General features: G+C 34.5%; 1 protein-coding gene across 4 annotated transcripts in view; it reads left to right on the top strand.

The window, feature by feature from the left end:
• Nucleotides 1–21,541, top strand: part of CUL2 (cullin 2) — a 190,413-nt gene that overhangs the window by 99,963 nt on the left and 68,909 nt on the right. For all 4 annotated transcript variants that reach the window (XM_074193162.1, XM_074193161.1, XM_074193164.1 and 1 more), the window contains exons 2-4: nt 80–220; nt 15,119–15,221; nt 18,042–18,136. In XM_074193162.1, the coding sequence (XP_074049263.1) occupies nt 102–220; nt 15,119–15,221; nt 18,042–18,136 (317 nt within the window). In that variant the 5' untranslated portion in view covers nt 80–101. The remainder of the gene's footprint in view (nt 1–79; nt 221–15,118; nt 15,222–18,041; nt 18,137–21,541) is intronic.

Raw genomic sequence — 21,541 nt, 5'->3', positions numbered from 1 at the left:
ACTACAAAGTTGACTGAGTTTTTTTTTAATACCAAAGCAATGAGGTAGATTCTAACAATGTTATTTATTCTTTTAACAGATTTTAACATTCAGCTCCCACAATGTCCCTGAAACCAAGAGTAGTGGATTTTGATGAAACATGGAACAAACTCTTAACGACAATCAAAGCTGTTGTCATGTTGGATTACGTTGAAAGAGCAACATGGAATGATCGCTTTTCGTATCCTTTAATGAGAAGTTTGACTCCATTCAGAGTATTAAGTGGGCATATGTTATTTAGAGTAGGATCTGAATTTTTTTTTTAAAAGCTCAAATCTGTTTGCTTACTGTTGAGGAAATAACCTTTCTTCATAAGTTTTGTTTTCACTTTATAAATGCCTTTTAGTACGTTTACTTACTCCTTCATCGATTTCCTAAATTTGACACCTGAATGAATGAGTAGGAATTATATTGAGTGCTTACAGTTTGCCAGACTCTCCTAACTACCAGAGACAAATACTTTTGCATTTGCTCTGCTCCTTCTTTCCAAGAGCTGATAATGGCTCCCTGGTGCTTTGGAAGTAATACTTGGGCTGTAAAATTAAACAATACATACATGCATATGTATGTTATCACTTATGGTGAGGTATTTGAATATTTTCATCTGGGAGCAATGATGTCGATTTGATCATAGTTCATGGTTCCAGATTTTTTGGGATGTGTAGAAGGGGTGGTGAAACAGTTAGAAATGATGTCTGGAGAGTGCTTCATAGTTCATTACCATTGATAGAATTGTTGGATTTCTTTCCATCCTCTTGAAATTTTCAAATAGATGTCAGTTTAGAAATTATTGATCATATTAATTATTAATGGATTGAAAAACTCTTATCCTAAAATACATTCCCTTTTCTTAGTAGTTTTTCCCATATATTCAAATAATGAGAAAAATTTAAATGAAAAATTAAAATGTAGTAGCAGTATCCATAACTTTTTTCAGAGCAGTTGAAGACAGTTGAAACTTTCCACCATGAAATTATCCCCACCCCACCCCCCTTTTTAAGAAGACTAATTAATTAAGGTCAAGAGAATGTTGTAGATAGTCTACCAAAACATTTGACAATCTGTTATTCTGATCTGATTGACAAGATAAATACCTGTGGAACAGATGATGGTACAGTTAATTGTATAATGAATGATTGGATGGTCAGCCTAAAAGAGTATTCATTAATAATTTTATGCTGTCTTGGGAAGTTTCTGTTTAACAGATTACCCCAGGGATCTGTTTTTGATCTGGTACTATTTAACATTTTGATGAACTATTTGGTTAAAAGTAGAATGCTTATCAAATTTATAGATAATAAAAAATAAGAGAATAACTAATATGTTTGATAACAGACTAGGGATCCAAAAAGATTTTGACAGAACATTGAGCCATATCTTTGAGAAATGAAATTTAACAAGGATACATAAGCTTGAAGTTTAAAAAAAAATCAGCCATAAAAGTTATCAGATTGTGGAGATTTAATTACATAGCCATACATTTAAAAAGGATTTGAGTGTTTTAGTGAGTTCAGTGAGTCAATTGTGTTTTTGGGAAATTTAAAAACCTTGTGAAATTTTAGGTTGTAGGATGTGGCTAGCACTTCCAGTTCTAGGATAATCCTGAGTATCACATTTTAGCAAGAATGCTGATGTACTGAAAGTGTTTAGAAGAGGGCAACTGGTATATTGAAGGACCTTATAATTATACTTTTTAAGGAGTTACTGGAGGATATTTAAATGGGAGAAGAGAAGACTTGATTGCTATTTTAAAGTGTCTGAAAGACTATCAGGAGAGAATTTAGACTTGTTCTCCTTGATCTCAAAGTGCAGGACTTATATCAAAGTTAGAAATTGCCAAAAAGGCAATTTTGCATGTGATATAAAGGAAAATCTAATAATAGGTAGGGCTATTCCAAGTAGAATAGATTTCTTTGGTAAGTAGTAGATTCCTCCCTCACTTAAGGCCTTTAATAAAAACTGAGTGTTCACTTTTTAGGAATACTATAAAGGCGTATTCTTTGTTAGATGTTGGATGGATCAGCCTTTCAGGCTCCTTTTAGCTGAAATTCTTTGATCTCATTTGAAATAAAGGAAAACAAAAATAAAAGTATATGCAATTATAGTGTGAAGTAAACTGAACATGATTTCAGAAGATCTGACTTTATTAATTCTTGCCCAATAAGTTATTTTACCAATCTGCCTTAATTTCCCTCTTCAGAAAATAAAGATGATGATGATGATGATGATGATGATGATGATGATGATGATGATGATGATGATGATGATGATTCCTGCACTTCCTAACAGTTGTTTGGAGGATCCAACATAATAAAAAAAAACACTTAACAATGATAATAATAGCTCATATCTATGTAGCATTTTAAGGTTTGCAAAGTATTTTACACACCTTATCTCATTTGTTCCTCACCTTGGTGAAGTTAGTGCTTTGATCATCCTCATTTTATAAATGATGAAGTCTTTGAGAGGTTAGGAGACTACACAGAGTCACATAGTTTATATTTATTTGAGGTGACTTTTACACTCAAGTTTTACTAACCCCAAATCAGTGTTCTTTCCTCTATGCCTTACTACCTCTCCTAACTTAAAGTGGTATTGAGAGTTATTTTTCTAGTTTCTAATTGCTTTCACATTTCCTTTCCATTTCCAGGATAATATTTTAGAATCCTTATACTTGTTTTTCTAGAGTATTTAGTCCCCTTCCATAACAGTCTGAGTTCCTCAAGGACAGAGTCTATTTACCTACTCTGTACTTGCCTTTAATATCTAATATAATGACTGCCACAATAAGTGTTTAATTTTAAGTACAATATTTATATTATAGATATATAATAAACCAATCTACTGTGTCACCAACTGCCTCTTAAATAAATATTAATAAATGTTTCCTACTTGTCTCGATTAAGCCCTCAACTCAAAATAATAAAATGACTTTGACCCTAAGAACATTTGATCTTAGTTTCATAAGTCAAATCTGTTCTAAAGGGGCGGCTAGGTGGCACAGTGGATAAAACACCGGCCATGGAGTCAGGAGTACCTGGGTTCAAATCCGGTCTCAAACACTTAATAATTACCTAGCTTGTGGTCTTGGGCAAGCCACTTAACCCCATCTGCCTTGCAAAAACCTAAAAAAAAAGAAATCTGTTCTGAACATTTAGGTTGAATAAAATATATTTACTAAAAATGAAAACTCATCTTTTTACATATAGAACATTTTAAAAGTAAGGGAATCATAATGTCATCAAAACAAATAGAACTAGAGTAAAAAAATAAAAAAAGAAAAGAGAAAGAATGTTACGAAATTAAAATCAATGCAAGATAATTGTACAACAATTAAACTTCAAGAAATTTTTGAAAATAATTTCCCTTAAACTCAGATTTTATTTTATTTATTTTTATTTTTTTCACATCTACTTAAAGATTTTATTTATTTTGAGTTTTACAATTTTTTCCCCTAATCTTACTTCTCTCCTGCCACCCCCCTCACACACAGAAGGCAGTTTGCCAATCTTTATATTGCTTCCATGGTATACATTGATCCAAATTGAATGTGATGAGAGAGAAATCATATCCTTAAGGAAGAAACATGAAGTATAGAAAGATTAGGCTTTTCTTCTAAATTAAAGGTAATAGTCCTTGGTCTTTGTTCAAACTCCTCCACAGTTCTTTCTCTGGATACAGATGTTATTCTCCATTGCAGACAGCCCCAAATTGTCTGATTGTTGCACCGATGGAATGGGCAAGTCCATCAAAGTTGATCATTGCCCCCATGTCGCTGTTAGGGTGTACAGTGTTTTTCTGGTTCTGCTCATCTCACTCAGCATCATTTCATGCAAATCCCTCTAGGCTTTCCTGAATTCCCATCCCTCCTGGTTTCTAATAGAACAATAGTGTTCCTTGACATCATATATCACAGTTTGCTAAGCCATTCCCCAATTGAAGGACATTTACTTGATTTCCAATTCTTTGCCACCACAAACAGGGCTGCTATGAATTTTTTTTTTTTTTTTTTTTTTTAACGTTTTTGCAAGGCAAATGGGGTTAAGTGGCTTGCCCACAGCTAGGTAATTGTTAAGTGTCTGAGGCTGGATTTGAGCTCAGGTACTCCTGGCTCCAGTGCTGGTGCTTTATCCACTGCGCCACCTAGCAGCCCCCGCTATGAATATTTTTGTACAAGTGATGTTAAACTTAGATTTTAAATCAATGGTATTGCAGAAATATCTCTTTAATTCTGTGACTACTTATCTGTGGTTTAGGAAGATTAATTTTGACAACAGAGAGATTGAGGTGTCAAGATAGACCCTCATTGTGAGTCTGGGGACCTTTGGTAGTAATTGGGAAATTTGGACAGGGAAATTATTTTGTATGAAATATGAGTTTAGTTTTGGATATGTTGAGTTAAAGTTGTTTACAGGATATTTTGTTTGAAATCTATATCTAGAGCTCAGGAAAGTATTTAGGTTGGTGTCAGTAGAGCTGAGAATCGTCAGGATAGACATTGTCAAAACTGGGAATGAAATTATATATAGAGGGTGACCTGGATAAAGTTCCAAATGATGAACCTGAGGAGGGGCCTTTAGAGGAGAGGGAAGATAGAGTAGAAGAGAAAAAAAGGTTATCAAGGGGAAGAGGGTGATGTTGGAGGTTGTAGAAGTAAAAAGAAGTAAAAAGGTTGGAAAAACAAGAGTTTAGTAGTTAGGAATTCTCAACCAAACTATGAGGTGTTGCACCTAAATATCCATTTTGCCTAGTGGTTGGTATAAGATTAGGTTGTTGACTTCTTACTCCTCTAGCCAAAACTTCAGAGAGAATGGTTTTTATCCTTTTTTGTAAGTCTGTTCTTAGTAGAAAGCAAAACAAACCTAGAGAGGTGATTAAATTAAAAAAAAGAGTGATCACAGGATGACCTCTAGACAGAGAGAAGATGAGGGTAGATTGAGATCTATACAAACACACGGATATGTATTTTGAACATGACTAATGTAGGAATTTATTTTGCTTTGTATGTAGCCCATTTGGATTTTCTTGATACCTCAATGATAAAGACTAGAAAATAAAATTGAATAAGAAAGGAATAGTCTTTTTTTGCTACTTGATACTATGTGAAGTTGAGGGAAGAAGAAATCATTCCTTTCCCTCTTCAGATGGTTCTATAATTTCTTTTAATTGACCTGGAGCTGCAAAAGGAAGGTTGTTGAATCTCTCCTGTATCTTTGTTAGTCAGTGCCCTTAAGTCTTAGACTTGAAACTGAAAGTAAATGTCTAAAAATGAAAGATCTGCTCTGCATATTGACTGTCTCCTTGACTCTGGCATGTGTACAATCTTTGCCCCAAATGATACTTTTCTGGACACTTCATAAGTTCAAGAATCTAGTGAAGAGAAAAATTTCTAATCTCAGTATACCAGTTCAAATTGAATTTGTCTTAGTTGCTGGGTTACTAGGTGAATCCTTGTCCTTAGTCAAGAGGGGTAAAAAATTCCCAGTATGAATGATTTGCCAAGTATTGTAACCAAGGTACTCTTCTGATTCTTCCCCTACCTGATGTAGAAAATATTCTATGTGAGAGAGAAATTACATGATTAAATACACTACTTCAATGTACTATATGTAAAATAAGTGTGCTTTTTTGACTTATTTTTAATATGCAAATTAGTTATCCTATACTTAATAGTAGTGAGTAGTCTTTTAAATTTTCATTACATTTCATAGTTTACTTTTAGCTTTATTTCTTTTAGGATACCTGCTTATTTTTTGGACTCTGGAACTATAGGTCTAAAATAATTATTATTAGTATATGAGGACATAGAACAAATATAGTTTTTAATTGCTTAAAATGGGAAAAAATGAGCACAATACAATAATCTGTTTCATAGCAAATATGCATATGTGTATAATCTATTTTTATTATTTAATCAAACTATTATTATTTGTGATTGATGCTTGTTCCAATGATATAGTTAATTTTGAATTTGTTATTGCATGTCTGCCAGTTTTTTTCCTACTCGTGTTATTTAATTAGATTGCTCAAAGTGTAATTGACAACCTTCCATCTAGTTGCCTTTTTTTTTTTTGCAAGGCAATGGTGTGACTTGCCCGAGGTCACACAGCTAGGTAATTTTTAGGTCATATTTGAACTCAGGTTGGTCCTGATTCCAGGGCTGGTTCTCTATCCACTGTACCATCTAGCTGCCCCTCATCTAGTTGCTTTTTAAAAGTTTGTCTTAAAGGTACTATTTATGTATTTCAGTATTACTCATTTTTACCATTTGATCAGCCCAGTGTAACTGAGCACAATGAATCTGCCTTTGATGACCTTGAGGGTATCACCATAAACATTCTTGTTAGGGACTTTGGCCTTTTATTGGATGTTAAGGTTGAGAAATTATGAAGACTTTCCTAGTCAAATACTTACAAAGGCACAGTGGCTAAGAATGGGTTTTCTCTTAGCTTTTTGTTCTAGATTTATTTCCTTATGTTGAAGACTATGATCTTTATTTTTGTGGCTCTTCAGTGCTTATACTAGAAATTTAATGAATAGTTGTTGAATGAATGTTTTTCTTTGAATAGATTTTTTTTTTTATTTGGATGAACAGTATTCTTCATTTAAAGAAATCTTTATATAAAGAAATGTCTCTCTAAAAATGGGTGACCATTTGTTTTCCTATAATTTAAAGAAAGTGGTGCAATGGTTATAGTCCTGTACCTGGAGTTTGGAAGACCTGAATTCAAATCTAACCTTAAATATTTACTAGTTGTGTGACCCTGAGAAAAATCACTTAACTATTCATTGTCTGCTAGTTTTCTCGACTGTAAAGTGGTTAGTAATAGTACCAACCTTCCAAAATTGTTTCAAGGATGAAATGAGATGTTAGCCTAGCTGGCTCATAGTAAGTGCTTCATAAATGACTCACAAAATTCATGGTTTTCTATATTAAAATGTGCTATTCATATAGCCTGGATTGAGCCAGGTTGTCCCATGTTTATTACACTGGTCACAGGCTTACCCAACTTTGACTTGTTGAACTCTTTTATAGCAAATTGGGAGGTGGTATAATATAGGAGAAAGAAGGTTGAACTAGGAGCTAAGAGAGGTCTGGAGTGCAATCGTGTATGACTCTGGGCTAACAGCCAGTTTCCTCATCAGTTTCGTCATCTTTAAGATGATAATAATGCTCCTCTAGTGACAAGCTTGCAGGGCTGGAAGTATTACATAAGATAATGTATATGAAATGGGCTGTAGAACTGCATTGCCTTTAAATGAGGAAACTAAGACATAAAATAAAGATTTCCCCTTTTTTTTTGGAAAAAGGCATTAATTTAATCTTGCAAATAACCATTAATATTTAGTGTTTGTTTTCCTATTGGCTTGTTTTTGTAAACATGATAGCCATTTTTGAGGAGACATGTAGATAGAAAATGTAATAGTAATTTTGTATGCACTCAATATCAGTTCATCTTCACCAGAGTTGTGCTCCAGTATTTAATCATGGTGTGGAGGTGACATTTGCTTCTCAAAGATTTGCTAGTAGAGTATAATTGCTGGCATGTCTTCTTAAGCGGGAATGGTCCTAAATCATGAGTAGAAAATTCTTTTTTAAGAATATTTTTAAAAAGAAAAGAAAGCAGAAATAAAAGACTCAGGTAGGGGCCTGGTGCTGTGTCTGTAGGTAGAGGATAAGGCTTCCCACCTTGGCAGAGACATAGCCCTGTTCACTGCTCAAAAAGAGACAATGGGGGGTAGCTAGGTGGCACAGTGAATTCGAACACTAGTTCTGGAGTCAGGAGGTCAGGAGTTCAAATATGGCCTCAGGCACTTACTAATTACGTAACTATGTGACCTTGGGCAAATCACTTAACCCCATTGCCTTGCAAAAAAAAAACTTTAGAAAAAGAGAGACAATGACTCCTTCCCAGTTGTACTGTATTGTTTTTTCAGGCTGGCTTGTTGTGAACAGCCACCCCTGTGAACTACTTTCTTGTCAGTGACTTGTTTGCTCTTTTCCCTTCAGTGATATATCATCTCCTGTCACTGTGCCTTTGCACATTCCTAGCCTGGAATGCCCTTGCTTTCCATTCTTTCACCTGTAAAAATCTCTAGCTTCCTTCAAAGCTTAATTGAAGGGGGGGGGCAGCTAGGTGGCTCAGTGGATAGAGCACGGGCCCTGGAATCAGGAGTACCTGAGTTCAAATTCAGCCTCAGACACTTAATAATTACCTAACCGTGTGGCCTTGGGCAAGCCACTTAACCCCATTTGCCTCACAAAAAACTTAAAAAAAAAAAGCTTAATTGAAGGGACAGGACTTGGAGGAAGCCTGTCCTGAATCTCTCAGGTGATAATGCACTTACATCTTTGTTCTCACATGCACATGCATCAATGGATATTTATCTTATATATCTTTTGTATTTATTTTTCTATGTATAAATTGTTTCTCCCTAAGTTCAAAGTAATGTTTCACTTTTGTCTTTGTGTCCCCTTAGACCAGCATAGAATTCATTATATTAAACTTAGTCAAAACTTGCTGAATGAATGCTGAATTGAAGACTTTATATTAAATTTTAGAAGAGTTGAAATCTTCATAGGTACAGGAAGTCCTTGAATGATAAATATTTGGGGTTATTTATAAGGGTGTTTAATTTAATAGATGCATATCTACTTTAAGAAAATTTGAGATTAAGAACAATTTGATAAATTTGAGATATGAATTTTAAGGTTTTGTAGGAGAGGATAATGAGAATTAGATGTTGCTCTGTTTAAAGCATGAACCAGTTAAAATAAGTTTTTTTTATCTCGAGAACAGCAAGAAATCTAATTTGGTTGAACTAGAAATTATCTGAGGGATTAATGTATAATTGAGAGGGTATGGGGTCGGGAATTGATGTGTAATGAACCTGGAATCTAAATTGTAAAAGGCTTTAAAGACCAAAAGAGGAGTTTGAATATCCGATTGGCAGTAGTTATTGTTAGTTTTTTAGTTTCCTTATTTCTGTTAACTAGTTTTCTTTATGTGTGTTGTGCTAAAGAGAATTGGTTTTGTTGGGGGGGGGTTTGTTTATTTGGCATGGTCATTGGTCACTTTAAGATTTAATGACAATTTCATAGAACAGTGATTATTGGTGGTAACCTGGCTCCCCATTCTACTTCCCTCTGCCAAACCTTGAATGAATAGGAGCTTACTTTTTATATTTATTTTATTGGGTGTGCAGTTCCTTTTTAGCTAAGGTCAGGTAGAAGAGAAATATAAATCTAGATTATTTAGATTTTTTTTTAAAGATTGTAATCCTCTTGCAATTTTTTCTTCTACATAGTCTTCACCAACACAATAGTTTGAATTAGAAGCAGTATGAATATATGAGTGAATTAATGAAAAACAAAAGGATTTAAGCCAGAGAAGCAAGGAAAAAGAGAAGAGAAAAGGTTTAAGGGACAGCCAGTGAAAATGAAGAGTCCAGAGAGATGTTTTGTGAGGATGAGCATTGAGAAAAGGGCAATAGATTTGTAGTTGGAGATCATTGGAAACTGCATAGAATTCAGAACAAGGAAGCTAGTACTGTTAAGTCATAGATAATGTCTTGAGAGAATAAAAGAGAAGACTGAATATGTAGAAAGGACTAGGTAGAAAATCAACCAGAAGATTTTATATTTGATTTTGGAGGTGATTGAAAACCACTATTTATTGAATAGGAGAGTAAGATGGTCAAATTTTAGGAAGTACTTTAGAAAGATCAGTCTGACAGCTGAATGGAGGATGGGCTATAATGGACAGACTTGAAGCAGGGAGGCCAAACAGTAGGGTATTGTAGTAGGAGAGGAGGAAGAGGAAAAGTGCCTGCTTTAAGGTGGTGGCAGAGAGAGAATGGGACACATAAAGGAGGTAATGAAGGCAGCATTTACAGGCCTTTAGAATAGATGAGATATTGTGGGTAGTGGAGAATGAGGAAAATACCTAGGTTATAGAGGATGTTAATTGGGAAATGACATCAGTAGGAAAATTTAGAAGGACTGGGGGTGGGGAAGAGATAAATGAGTTCATTTTTGGACATACTGAATTTAAGATTTCTTTGAGACATCCAGTTCAGGGTGTCCAGTTGCAGATACAAGCCTAGAACTTAATAGAGAAATTAAGGCTAGATAAGTAGATCTGAGAATTATTAGCATAGAGTTGATAAATAAATCCATGATAACTAATGAGATCACCAACAAAATAGAATATAGAGGGAAGAAGGCCAAACACAGAATCCTGAAAAACATTCATGATTAGTGAGTGAGATGTAGATGTAGATTGATAGTCTAAAGGAGACCAAGAAAAAGAAAAAACAAGGAGAACTAGGAGAGAACAGTATCAGTAAAAGTGAATATCAAGAAGAGGCTGATAAGAGGGTCAAAGACTGCATAGAAGTCAGGGATGGGCATTGAGAAATGGCCAATAGATTTGTAGTTAGAGATTATTGGAAACCTTAATGTAATTTTGGTTGAATGATGAAGTCAGAAACCAGACTGCCCAGATTTAAGAAGAAAATGACAAGTAGAGGCATTTTTTTTTAGATGATCTTGATGGAGCGTTCAATTTGTTCTGCTAAACAATTTGGAATTATGTAAGGAAAGAGTCACATGTTACAGAGATTTCACTGTTGGCATATACCCCAGTCAGGTCACTTAGAAAAAGATGGACAACATATACAATAAAATATTTATTAGCAGCACTTGTAAAACCCAAGAACTGGAAGCAGTAGATGCTCCTTGATTATGGAGGAAGTAGAAATGGCAGTAAGGAAGTCAATAAAATTGGCTGGACAAGACCAGTTACAGAGAGAAAATCCCTGCTGGAAGAGATGTTTTCAGTATATTGAGGAATACTTTTGTAATGTATCTCAGAAACAAAAAGATACCCCAAAATGAAAAGGAATGAGAAACAAGGGATCAGGAATTTATTTTAATAGCTGCCTCATATATCTAATTTCTCACTTCTTTAAGATGTTTATGAGAATGTTCTTCCATCTCTCCTGCCTTTATGTCCTTATCCTGTATGACCTCCATTTTCTCAAACTTGTCTCTTTCTCATTGTCCCTTTCTACTCCCATACTTTGGCTACAGTTTATTCCTTTTCCTATCTAACCATTGAATGAACCAGTTCAACTGTACAGTATCTTTTTTTTCTTGAATTCCTTGTCGCTTTTATCACTGATCACATTTTGTCAAACCCCGATCCTTGATTAACTCCTCCTGTTCACATGCTGCTAAACTAAGACAGAGGGACACTGACTCAACTCACTTCAAATTTGTTACCTAATCTCACTCAGTGCAACAAGGCAATCTCTGTACTCATTCCTAATTGGGATTGCTATCTTAATCAGCATAGTGGCTTCAGATTTTCTCATCCCTCTTTTTAAAGCTTTGATAACACACCCTCACCCCCTGACTCCACTCAACCTCATAGTTGAAGACTTGGTCTCATGCAGCCATGAAAAACAGAGGCTATTTGCTGTTATCTGGGCCTTCTTATCTCCTCATCTCACTTTGCTCAAGGATCTTTGCTCAAATATCTCTTTCTCTTTTGCCTTGGATGAGGAGGTGATCCATCTTATTAAGGAAAACCTCTACATGTATTTTTGATTCCATCCATTTCTGTTTTCTCCAACAGATTGCTTCCATTGTCACCCTTGTTCAAACCTTGACATAATTCTGGTGTCCCCATTAGACACTGTCCTATAGCTTTCTCCCCTTCTTGGCTAATTATCTTGATAGTCATTTACACTTAATATTTCTACTTCATTTCCTCTTACTCCTTTCCAATCCCTCTGGTCTGATTTCTAGTCTCAACATTTAACTTAAACTACTCCACATTATCTTTGATTACTTAATTCCGTATCTAATGGCCTTTTCTGAGTCCTTAATTTACTTGACATCTTTGAAGTATTTGACAAGACTGATCACCATTTCCCTCTGGATTCTCTTTCCTTTCTGTCTTGAAAACAGCGCCTTCTTTTGATTTCCTTCCTCTGTCTGACTTGTTTTTCAGTCTCCTTCAATCACTATACCTCAAGGGTCTAACAAAGACTCTATTCTCTTTTAAGTCTTTGTACTATTTCATTTGGCCATCTCAGCAGCTTTTATGGATGCAGTTATCATCTCTATGCAGATGATTTCCATATCTACATTTCCAGCTCGAGTCTCCTGAGCTACCTACCACTTGGCTTTTGAATATCTCAATTGTAAATCCTGTAAATTATAAATCCAAAACAATGCTTCTTTAAGAAAAAATTTTCTTTTTTCAGTTTATCTCCTCTCTTTCCCTCTTGAATTGAGAACAAAAGAAAAACAAAGTCTGTGTTTATTTCCCCCCTCTTTTGACCAGTTCAGATGGGAGTGAAGTGTCAGCTTCTCTATACCCACATCTAATTATGTAAGACAGTTTCTTCCTCTCCCCTCCCTTCCCACCCTGGCCATTATAGTATATTTCTCTTTCCCTCTCTTTCTATTCTAAGGTCATAAGACTTAACCAAAACCATTCCCAGACCTTGTCCAATTAGATTTTTTTATTTCACCATCCTCCCAGTTACCCTGACTCCCAATGCCAGTGTCCATCTTTGTTACTTTTCCCCATTTATCCAATCTGTTTTTAAATTTTGTTTCTACCTTTGCAGTTCCTCTTTTCCACACCTCTCTTAATGCAAATACCACCTCTCACCTCATTCCATAATCTAAATAGCCTTACTGCTTCTGGTCATTCCACATTCTAGGCCAATCTCCACTATGCTCCCAAGGTGATTTTTCTAAAGTAGAGGTCTGATTCCTCTTTTTAATAAACTCTGAATCCTCTTTTTAATAAACTCCAGTAGCTTCCTTTTATCTTCAGGATCTGGAATTAAAAGTTCTTCAAAAGGTGGCCTTCTCCTTTTCCAGTCTCATTACATTCCAGCCACATGGCATCCTTGGTTGCTCCTTGCCCATGATCTTCCATCTCCTGTCCCCTGCCTTTTCACTAACTGCCCCTGTGCTTGGAGGGCTCTGCTTCCTCACTTCTGCCTCAGCTTTCCTGACTTCTCTCAAAACTCAACCCTGATGCCACTTTCTGTAAGAAGCCTCTCCAGTCTTTCTAGTTATTAGTCTTTCCATAATTTGTGATTACTATTGAGAATTGTCTAAAGAGTAAATTAGCATCAGGGCAGCTAGGTGGCGTAGTGGATAAAGCACCGGCCCTGGAGTCAGGAGTACCTGGGTTCAAATCCAGTCTCAGATACTTAGTAATTACCTAGCTGTGTGGCCTTGGGCAAGCCACTTAACCCCATTTGCCTTGCAAAAACCTTAAAAAAAAAGAGTAAATTAGCATCATAAATGAAAAATGGGTAAATGCCATCTTTGAGGGAAGTTTCTTATGGATTACCCTAAGAATCTGCCCTTTGTACTATGCTATTCTCCATTTTTATCACTGACTTGGATAAAGGCATACTGTATATAAGATGTGTTTATCTAGTTTACAGATATATTGGATACATATTGAAAAAAATCCGTATCTATAAAGATCAAGGATCCCTAAGACTAATTGCATAAGTTGATATTTAATAGAGAAAAGTGTGGATTTCTACATTTGGATTTAAAAAATTAACTTCACAAATATAGACCAATGGTGAGAGGTTCAGGCAACAGTTGCTTTGGAAAAGGTCTTGGGATTTTAGTGTACTGCAAGCTCAATGTAAGTAAACTGTGTGACACAGGACTCCCAGAATTAATGTTGTCCTAGGTAGTTACCTTGAGAATGGCTAGAACAAGGGAACTAAAAGTCTTTTTGTGTTCTGTCCTGATTTGATCAGCTTTAGGTTATTGATTTTAGAAAGAGTATCGACAGATGATGCCCAGAAGTGAGCATCTGGGATGGTGAGAGAATTGTAGGTAATGCCATATGAGTGTTGATGGAAAGAATCTAGTTTATGTAACTTGGCAAAAAGAAAACTTAGGGGCATCATGATAGATATCTTCAAGTATCTGAAGCGGGATCAGACAGATGCTTGACTCCAGGAGGCAGAATTTAGATAAGTGGAATAGAAGTTACACATAGTCAGATTAAGCCTTAGTGCTATACAGAAGTGGAATAGTTTGCATGATGAGATAACTCCTCATTAAAAACCTTTACTTACAGTCTGGTGGGCTACCTGCTGAGGAAGTTGTAAAGGTGCATTATTATTATTGTTATTATTTAGGTCCTGGTTGGATTAATTGGCCTCTGAGATACCATCTAAGTCTTGTTATTCTGTGATTTGCTCTAGTTGAATCTGTGTTTCAAAACAGGAAATGGTTGATGACCTTTTAGGGTCCTTTCTAGTCTGAAGGGTGTTTTTTTTCCCCTGACCTGATAGTGGCTGCTACACTTCCAACTTGGGCAAGAAGAGAAGGAGAAAAGAAAAAGATAAAAAAGTAATTGTATATTCACGCCATTAATTTCCTTCTGGTTTTTTTATGCTGATTTATGTAAGATATATTACCTTGGTAATTTTCAATTTAAATTTATTTTATTTTTCCATCATGCATTTGTACACTTTATTCCCATTATTTGTATATAATTCCAATGAAACTAATTGGTTCTAGTTCTCAATGCACTATTGCTTCTCAACAGTGATTATTATTTGACCCTCTAAAGATAAGATGAAATTCTAAGAACATGCTATCTGGACATGATTTCTCCTTTTACCAAATATCCAATAGTTCTCAATTAATGGAACTCTAATAGTATTAATCATTCCCTATCTTGTAATCTAGTTGTCAGTGTGTATATATCCCACCATTTCTGTATTACCAGTTCCTTTAAAGCAGGTTCTTTGGCTTATGAATTTTTGGTGTTTCTTTTTTGCTGGATGAATCTTATAATAGTTTTTTTTAGAGTGAACTTGGCTAATATGTTTTATATTTTTCAGTGAGAATCCTGTATATGATCTTAAGAAGCAAAAATATCAAATTTTTTTTATAAGTGAAAAGGCTAAACATAAAAATGTATTGTTTATTATACTTGTGAATAAAAATCAAATTACCTTTTTAAAAAAGGTATTTTAAAGTGAATATGAAAAACCTTGACAACAGATTTAGAGACATATATGCTTTATGTGTGGCCTATCCTGAACCTCTTGGTGAAAGACTTTACACAGAGACTAAAATTTTTTTGGAAAATCACGTACGACATTTGCACAAGGTAATTAAGTAACATGTTGGTGGTGTATGTTTTGAAACTACTTTCTAGATTAAGGCTTTTCAGTGCAACTTGAATGCCATCTTTTATACTTCTTATTTTACAAACAGGATATTGAGAAGGAAAGTTGTTTGAAGAATAAATTTAGCTTATTAAATGGAAAATTATAATATTAGTAGCTAAAGCTGAAGGTATTTCTAGGACTGTAATATAAAATTAAATTAAAAAAATTTAAATTAAAAAAATACTCAGCATCCACATCCTGTTGAGATAATGTAGAATAGTGGAGAGATTACTGGATTTGAAATCATGATACCTGGGATTATCTCCCTAGTTCTAACAAATAGTAGATGAATGACCCTAGATAGGAACACTTAACTTCATAGAGTCTCCATTTCCTCACCTGTAAAATGATTATAATAATTTGTTCATTTCCTGCCTCATAGGGTTATTGTGGGGAAAATACTTTGTGAATCTTAAAGTGTTATATAAATGTAATTGTTAACCTGCCCTTTTTTAAATTATGAACTTTTTCTTTTTGTTTTGTTTTTGCTATTTTGCAAGGCAATGGGGTTAAGTGACTTGTTCAAAGTCACACAGCTAAGTAATTATTAAGTGTCTGAGGCCAGCTTTGAACTCAGGTCCTCCTGATTCCAGGGTTGCTGCTCTCTTCACTATGCCACCTAGCTTTCCCCTTAAAATTATGAACTTTTGTATTTTTTTTAAATATAGTTCCTTTTCTGGGGCAGCTAGGTGGTGCAGTGGATAGAGCATCGGCCTTGCAGTCAGGAGTACTTGAGTTCAAATCCGGCCTCAGACACTTAATAATTACCTAGCTGTGTGGCCTTGGGCAAGCCACTTAATCCCATTTGCCTTGTAAAAACCTAAATATAGTTCCTTTTCTATTTAGGGTTGCTTTCTAGGGTGATGTGAACTAAAATTTGTTTTGAATATCTTACCCTTTTGACTACTGGTTCTCACCTTTACTTTTTGGTAATTCTTAAGTAGTCAGCCACTGCTTGTCTCATCTAAAGCTTTTTCTGGCTGTCTGATTAGTTCCTTTGATGAGAACATGATTTGCATGCAGCCAGCACCTCTGGTCACTACAAATGAGAAGTTAAACTGTCTTGTAATGAACAGAAATGAAGTCTCTTTTATCTGTAAGAAAAAAATTCATTTTGCTTTTTAATACCATTTATAGATTATAAATGTTTTCTATTATTAAACCTGATCCTCAAGTTGTTTGAATTAAAAATTAGCTTAAAAATTTGGAAATTCTCCAAGGACTTATGGATTGCCCTTGTTATCTAACTCATGAGAAATTTTATGAAGAACAGTAAATCCAAATCGTATCAGTAATAAACTTAGACAAGCAAGTATATTTTATTGCTATTCAGTTTTACAACTTGAAATGAGGAAATTTGACAAAAGATAGTAGTTATTTTTGTTATGAGCAAAGCTCTGTTATATGTTACTTTATAGGTTCTAATCTAGGGATATTTCTCATATATGTAGGAGTATATTATCAACTATAAGAAGATTATAAAAGAAACAAGTTCATCCCTTTTTAAAGGAAAAACAGTATTTTGAATTCATGAGTATGAACAAGCATTCATTAAGCATATATTTTGTTCCAGATATAGTGGTTATTGTGAATACATGAAATATTTTGGATTCTAGAAATTGAATGGTTTTGAACAATTCTGAAAAAGAGTCTGAATTTATTTGATACTATAATGTTTTGAAGTAAACTTTGTTGCTTTGACTGACTCTTCAGTTTTTACTTAAAATGACTTAAGGAAATGAACTTGAGAGAAAAGGGTCAGTCCAGGTAACTAAGGGTTAGTAGAGCTAGGTAACTATATAATTTATTTATTTTCAAATTTTAATATGTATACAAATGTAAAATATTTAAAAGTATGCACTAGTGCTTTAAAGTTTCTGTTAGAGGAATTCTAGTGCCTGACACCTATTCCATTCTTCCCTTGCCATGATTAATCAATTTATTTTAATTTAATTTATCAATATTCCTAAATATCAATAATATTTTATATGAGTACTACAGGTACAATTTACTTTCATGAGGATCTATATATGCAGTTTGATCAAAAATTGATTGATAAGAGTAAGTTTTCACTTTTCATTCTTTTTTTCCAAATTCATTTAATAAAAATTGTAGTTGAAGAACATTGCTTTGTGTTATATTTACTGTTTGGAAATTATTCAATTCAGTTTCTTTAAAGCATTTCCCTAATTTTTGAGACAAGTTAGAGTTTAAATTTTTTCAAGTACTTAGAAAGAAGTCTCAAAAGTAAATGAAGTGATTTAGAGATATTATATTGATAAACTATTTAAAAAAATTCTATTTAAAAGAGAAGTAAGCCATATGGCATAAAGGAAGAAAGCCCGGACTAGGAGTCAGAAGCCAGGGAATTTGGTTCCTGGTCACTTCACCTCTCTAAAAACCAGTTTTCTTTCTTTTTTCTTTTTTTTAACCAGTTTTTTTTTTTTTAGGTTTTTGCAAGGCAAATGGGGTTAAGTGGCTTGCCCATGGCCACACAGCTAGGTAATTAGTAAGTGTCTGAGACTGGATTTGAACTCGGGTACTCCTGACTCCAGGGCCGGTGCTCTATCCACTGCGCCACCTAGATGCCCCTAAACCAGTTTTCTTAATAGCACAATAAGGGTAGTAATATTTTCTTTGCCTCCTCACAGGGTGATTCTGAATATCAAATATGGAATGAACTCTATTCAAAAGTGAACTAGTTGTTCTTAAATGAAAATGATATTTTCCTTTTAAAGTGACTTTTTTTTTCCTTTTAGAGAGTTCTGGAGTCTGAAGAACAAGTATTGGTTATGTATCATAGGTACTGGGAAGAATATAGCAAAGGGGCAGACTATATGGACTGTTTATACAGGTAAATAAATATATTTTTAAACTGTGAACCCAGAAACTGTTGCACAAATTCAAATACTTACATTTACTTGGTTCCTATTTACTATAATGATACAGATAATTTACTATAGAAGAGCATAAGAATTACTTTCCACTCAGTTGGGTCTATCCTGTTTGTCAGCAAATTTTTTTTTTATGGCTTAGACTAGGTAGGTGGTATCAGTGCTTTGTAGTTGGAAACTCATGTATGAGAAGAGAAGAAAGCCTGTATCTGAAAGAAGGGTTTGCTATTTTTCAGTGTTGGGGACTATTGTATCACTCCATCCTGTGATTCTTTATACTTCTTAAAATGAAGCTTCAGATCTGATATGATAAAGTTTGGGAAATTGTCAAGACTAATGTTTCCTTTCATTGCTATTGATAATTAAGAGTTGATTGTAGGGGTGGCTAGGTGGCGTAGTGGATAGAGCACCGGCCCTGGAGTCAGGAGTACCCGGGTTCAAATCCTGTCTCAGACACTTACTAATTACCTAGCTGTGTGGCCTTGGGCAAGCCACTTAACCCCATTTGCCTTGCAAAAACCTAAAAAAAAAAAAGTTGATTCTACTTTCAGTTGAAAATATGAAGGGACGTACTAGACATTGTTTTCTTTAGGCTTTCATAAATATGATCAGTAAAACCACTTTTTCAATAGAATAGAAAGTGTAGCGATTATAATAAGAAAACTTAACTTCTCTCTGTCCATTACTATAACACTTCACAGTCAAAAACATTTCCTCTTTTTTTTCTACTAGTAGCTTTTTTACCTCTTCAATCTTTATTTTTGAGTTTTACAATTTTTTTCTCCCTTCTTCCCTTCCCTCCACCCTGCCCCCAACAGAAGGCAATCTGATATAGTCTTTACCTTTGCATCCATGGTATGCATAAATCAAAATTGAATTTGTTGTGAGAGAAGAATTAACTCCAAAAGGAAGAAAGAAAGCAGTAGAGATAGCAAAATTATGTAATACATAGGACAACTTTTAAAAATTGAAGATAATAAACTTTGGTCTTTGTTTAAATTCTACAGTTTTTCCTCTGGATACAGATGGTATTTCCCATCACAGATCCCCTAAAATTGTCCCTGATTATTGCACTGATGGAGAGAGCAAGTCCATCAAGGTTGATCATCACCCCATATTGTTGTTGGTCTGTACAATATTTTCTTCTGGTTCTGTTCCTCTTACTCAGTATCAATTCATGCAAGTCTTTCCAGGCTTTTCTGAAATCCCATCTCTCATGATTTCTTATAGTGTTCCATCACACACATATACCACAGTTTGTTCAGTCATTTCCCAGTTGATAGGTATCCCCTCAATTTCCAATTTTTTGCCACCACAAACAGAGCTGTATGAATATTTTTGTACATGTGAGATTTTTTTTACTCCTTTTTATGATCTCTTCAAGATACAGGTCCAGCACATTTTTATTGCCTATTGAGCATAATTCTAGATTGCTCTCCAGAAAGGTTGCATCACTTCACAATCCACCAACAATGCATTAGTGTCCCAGATTTCCCACATCTCCAACATTGTTCAATATGATTAGAAAGGACAATAATCAATCTGCAAAATAATTCCTCTTGCAGGTATATCTATATCCCTCTTCCCATTTTCCCTCATATTTTGATAGTCTTCCCACTTTGCTCTGTAGTACTATTAAAGTAAAGTTTACAATGTCAGCGATCTTATAAAACTCTTGATCATTGTCACAAAGAGGCCTGTTGCATGAAAATAATTTAAAATTTGTGAAATTGGAATTAAGTTGCAGAATGTATTAAGAAAATTTAATATTCTTTATTTAGACATCTGTAAAATATAGGTTTCCTTTTATGGTATAATGATCTAGAAGAGCAATATGTCAGAAAGACTTTCATCAATCCTATAAGAGTTACAATTTTGCATCATATCACTCATTCTAATGTGATGGTATTACAGCTAAAAAATTTTTTTCACTTGGTATACTGTTTGATACTTAAGCATTTGATACTTGAGCATTAATTTTCTCTGCTCTTTAGTTTTGACCACATAGACAGGTATCTTTAATATAACAAGAACTACTTAAAACGTTTATATAGTAATTCCTTTGGTAAATAGGATCACTCCCTAATTTATTGTTACTGTAAATGTAGGTTATCTTATTTTGCATTTTATTTTTTTTTTACATAATAAGATAATGTTTGTTTTTTTAAATTAAAGGTAATAGTCTTTGGTCTTTGTTCAAATTGCACAATTCTTTCTCTGGATACAGATAGTATTCTCTACACAGATTTCCCAAAATTATGCCTGATTGATGCACTGATGGAATGAGCAGATTGATCATCACCCTCATTTTGCTGTTAAGGGTGTACAATGTTTTTCTGGTTTTGCTCATCTCACTCAGCATCAGGTCATGCAGATCCTTCCAGGCTTCCCTGAATTTCCATCCCTCCTGGTTTCTAACAGAACAATAATGTTCCATGACATACATATACCACAGTTTGTTAAACCATTTCCCCAGCTGAAGGACATTCACTTAATTTCCACTTCTTTGCCACCACAAACAGGGCTGCTATGAATATTTTTGTACAAGTGATATTTTTATCCTTTTTCATAATCTCTTCAGGGTGTAGACCCAATAGTGGTATTTCTGGATCAAAGGGTATGCACATTTTTCTTGCCCTTTGTGCATAATTCAAAATTGCTCTCCAGAAAGGTTGGATAAGTTCACAGCTCCACCAACAATGTATTAGTGTCCCAGATTTACCACATCTCTTCCAACATTGATCATTGCCCTTTCTGATCATAATGGCCAGTCTGAGAGATGTGAGGTGGTACCTCAGAGATGCTTTAATTTGCATTTCTCTAATAAGTAATGATTTAGAGCAATTTATCATATGACTGTGGATCACTTTGATTTCTTCATCTGTAAATTGCCTTTGCATATCCTTTGACCATCTGTCAATTGGGAAATGACTTGGTTTTTTTTGAAAATTTGGCTTAGTTCTCTGTATATTTTAGAAATGAGTCCTTTGTCAGAAATACTAATTGCAAAAATTGTTTCCCAATTTACTACATTTCTTTTGATCATGGTTGCTGCATTTTCTTAAAAGTAGGGCATACCCCTAATTTCTAGAGTTTTTGTTGTTGTTGTTCAGTTTCATCCAACTCTTTGTGACCCCATTTAAGATTTTCTTGGCAAAGATCTTGGAATGTTTTATAGATGAGAAAACTAAGGCAAGCAGGGTTAAGTCACTTGCCTGGGGCCATACAGCTATTAAGTATTTGAGGCCTAATTTGAACTCAGGGAAATGAGTTTTTCTAGGCCTGATGCTTTATCCTTTGTACCTCTTAGCTACTATCCTCAAAAAAGTCACCATTACCTCTATCTTACCATGCATTTTAAGACC

The sequence above is a fragment of the Macrotis lagotis genome, chromosome 7 (assembly GCF_037893015.1).
Source record: "Macrotis lagotis isolate mMagLag1 chromosome 7, bilby.v1.9.chrom.fasta, whole genome shotgun sequence".
In the NCBI taxonomy this organism is placed as follows: domain Eukaryota; kingdom Metazoa; phylum Chordata; class Mammalia; order Peramelemorphia; family Peramelidae; genus Macrotis; species Macrotis lagotis.
Note: the sequence above shows the minus strand (reverse complement) of the source record. Positions and strands in the feature narration are given on the sequence as shown.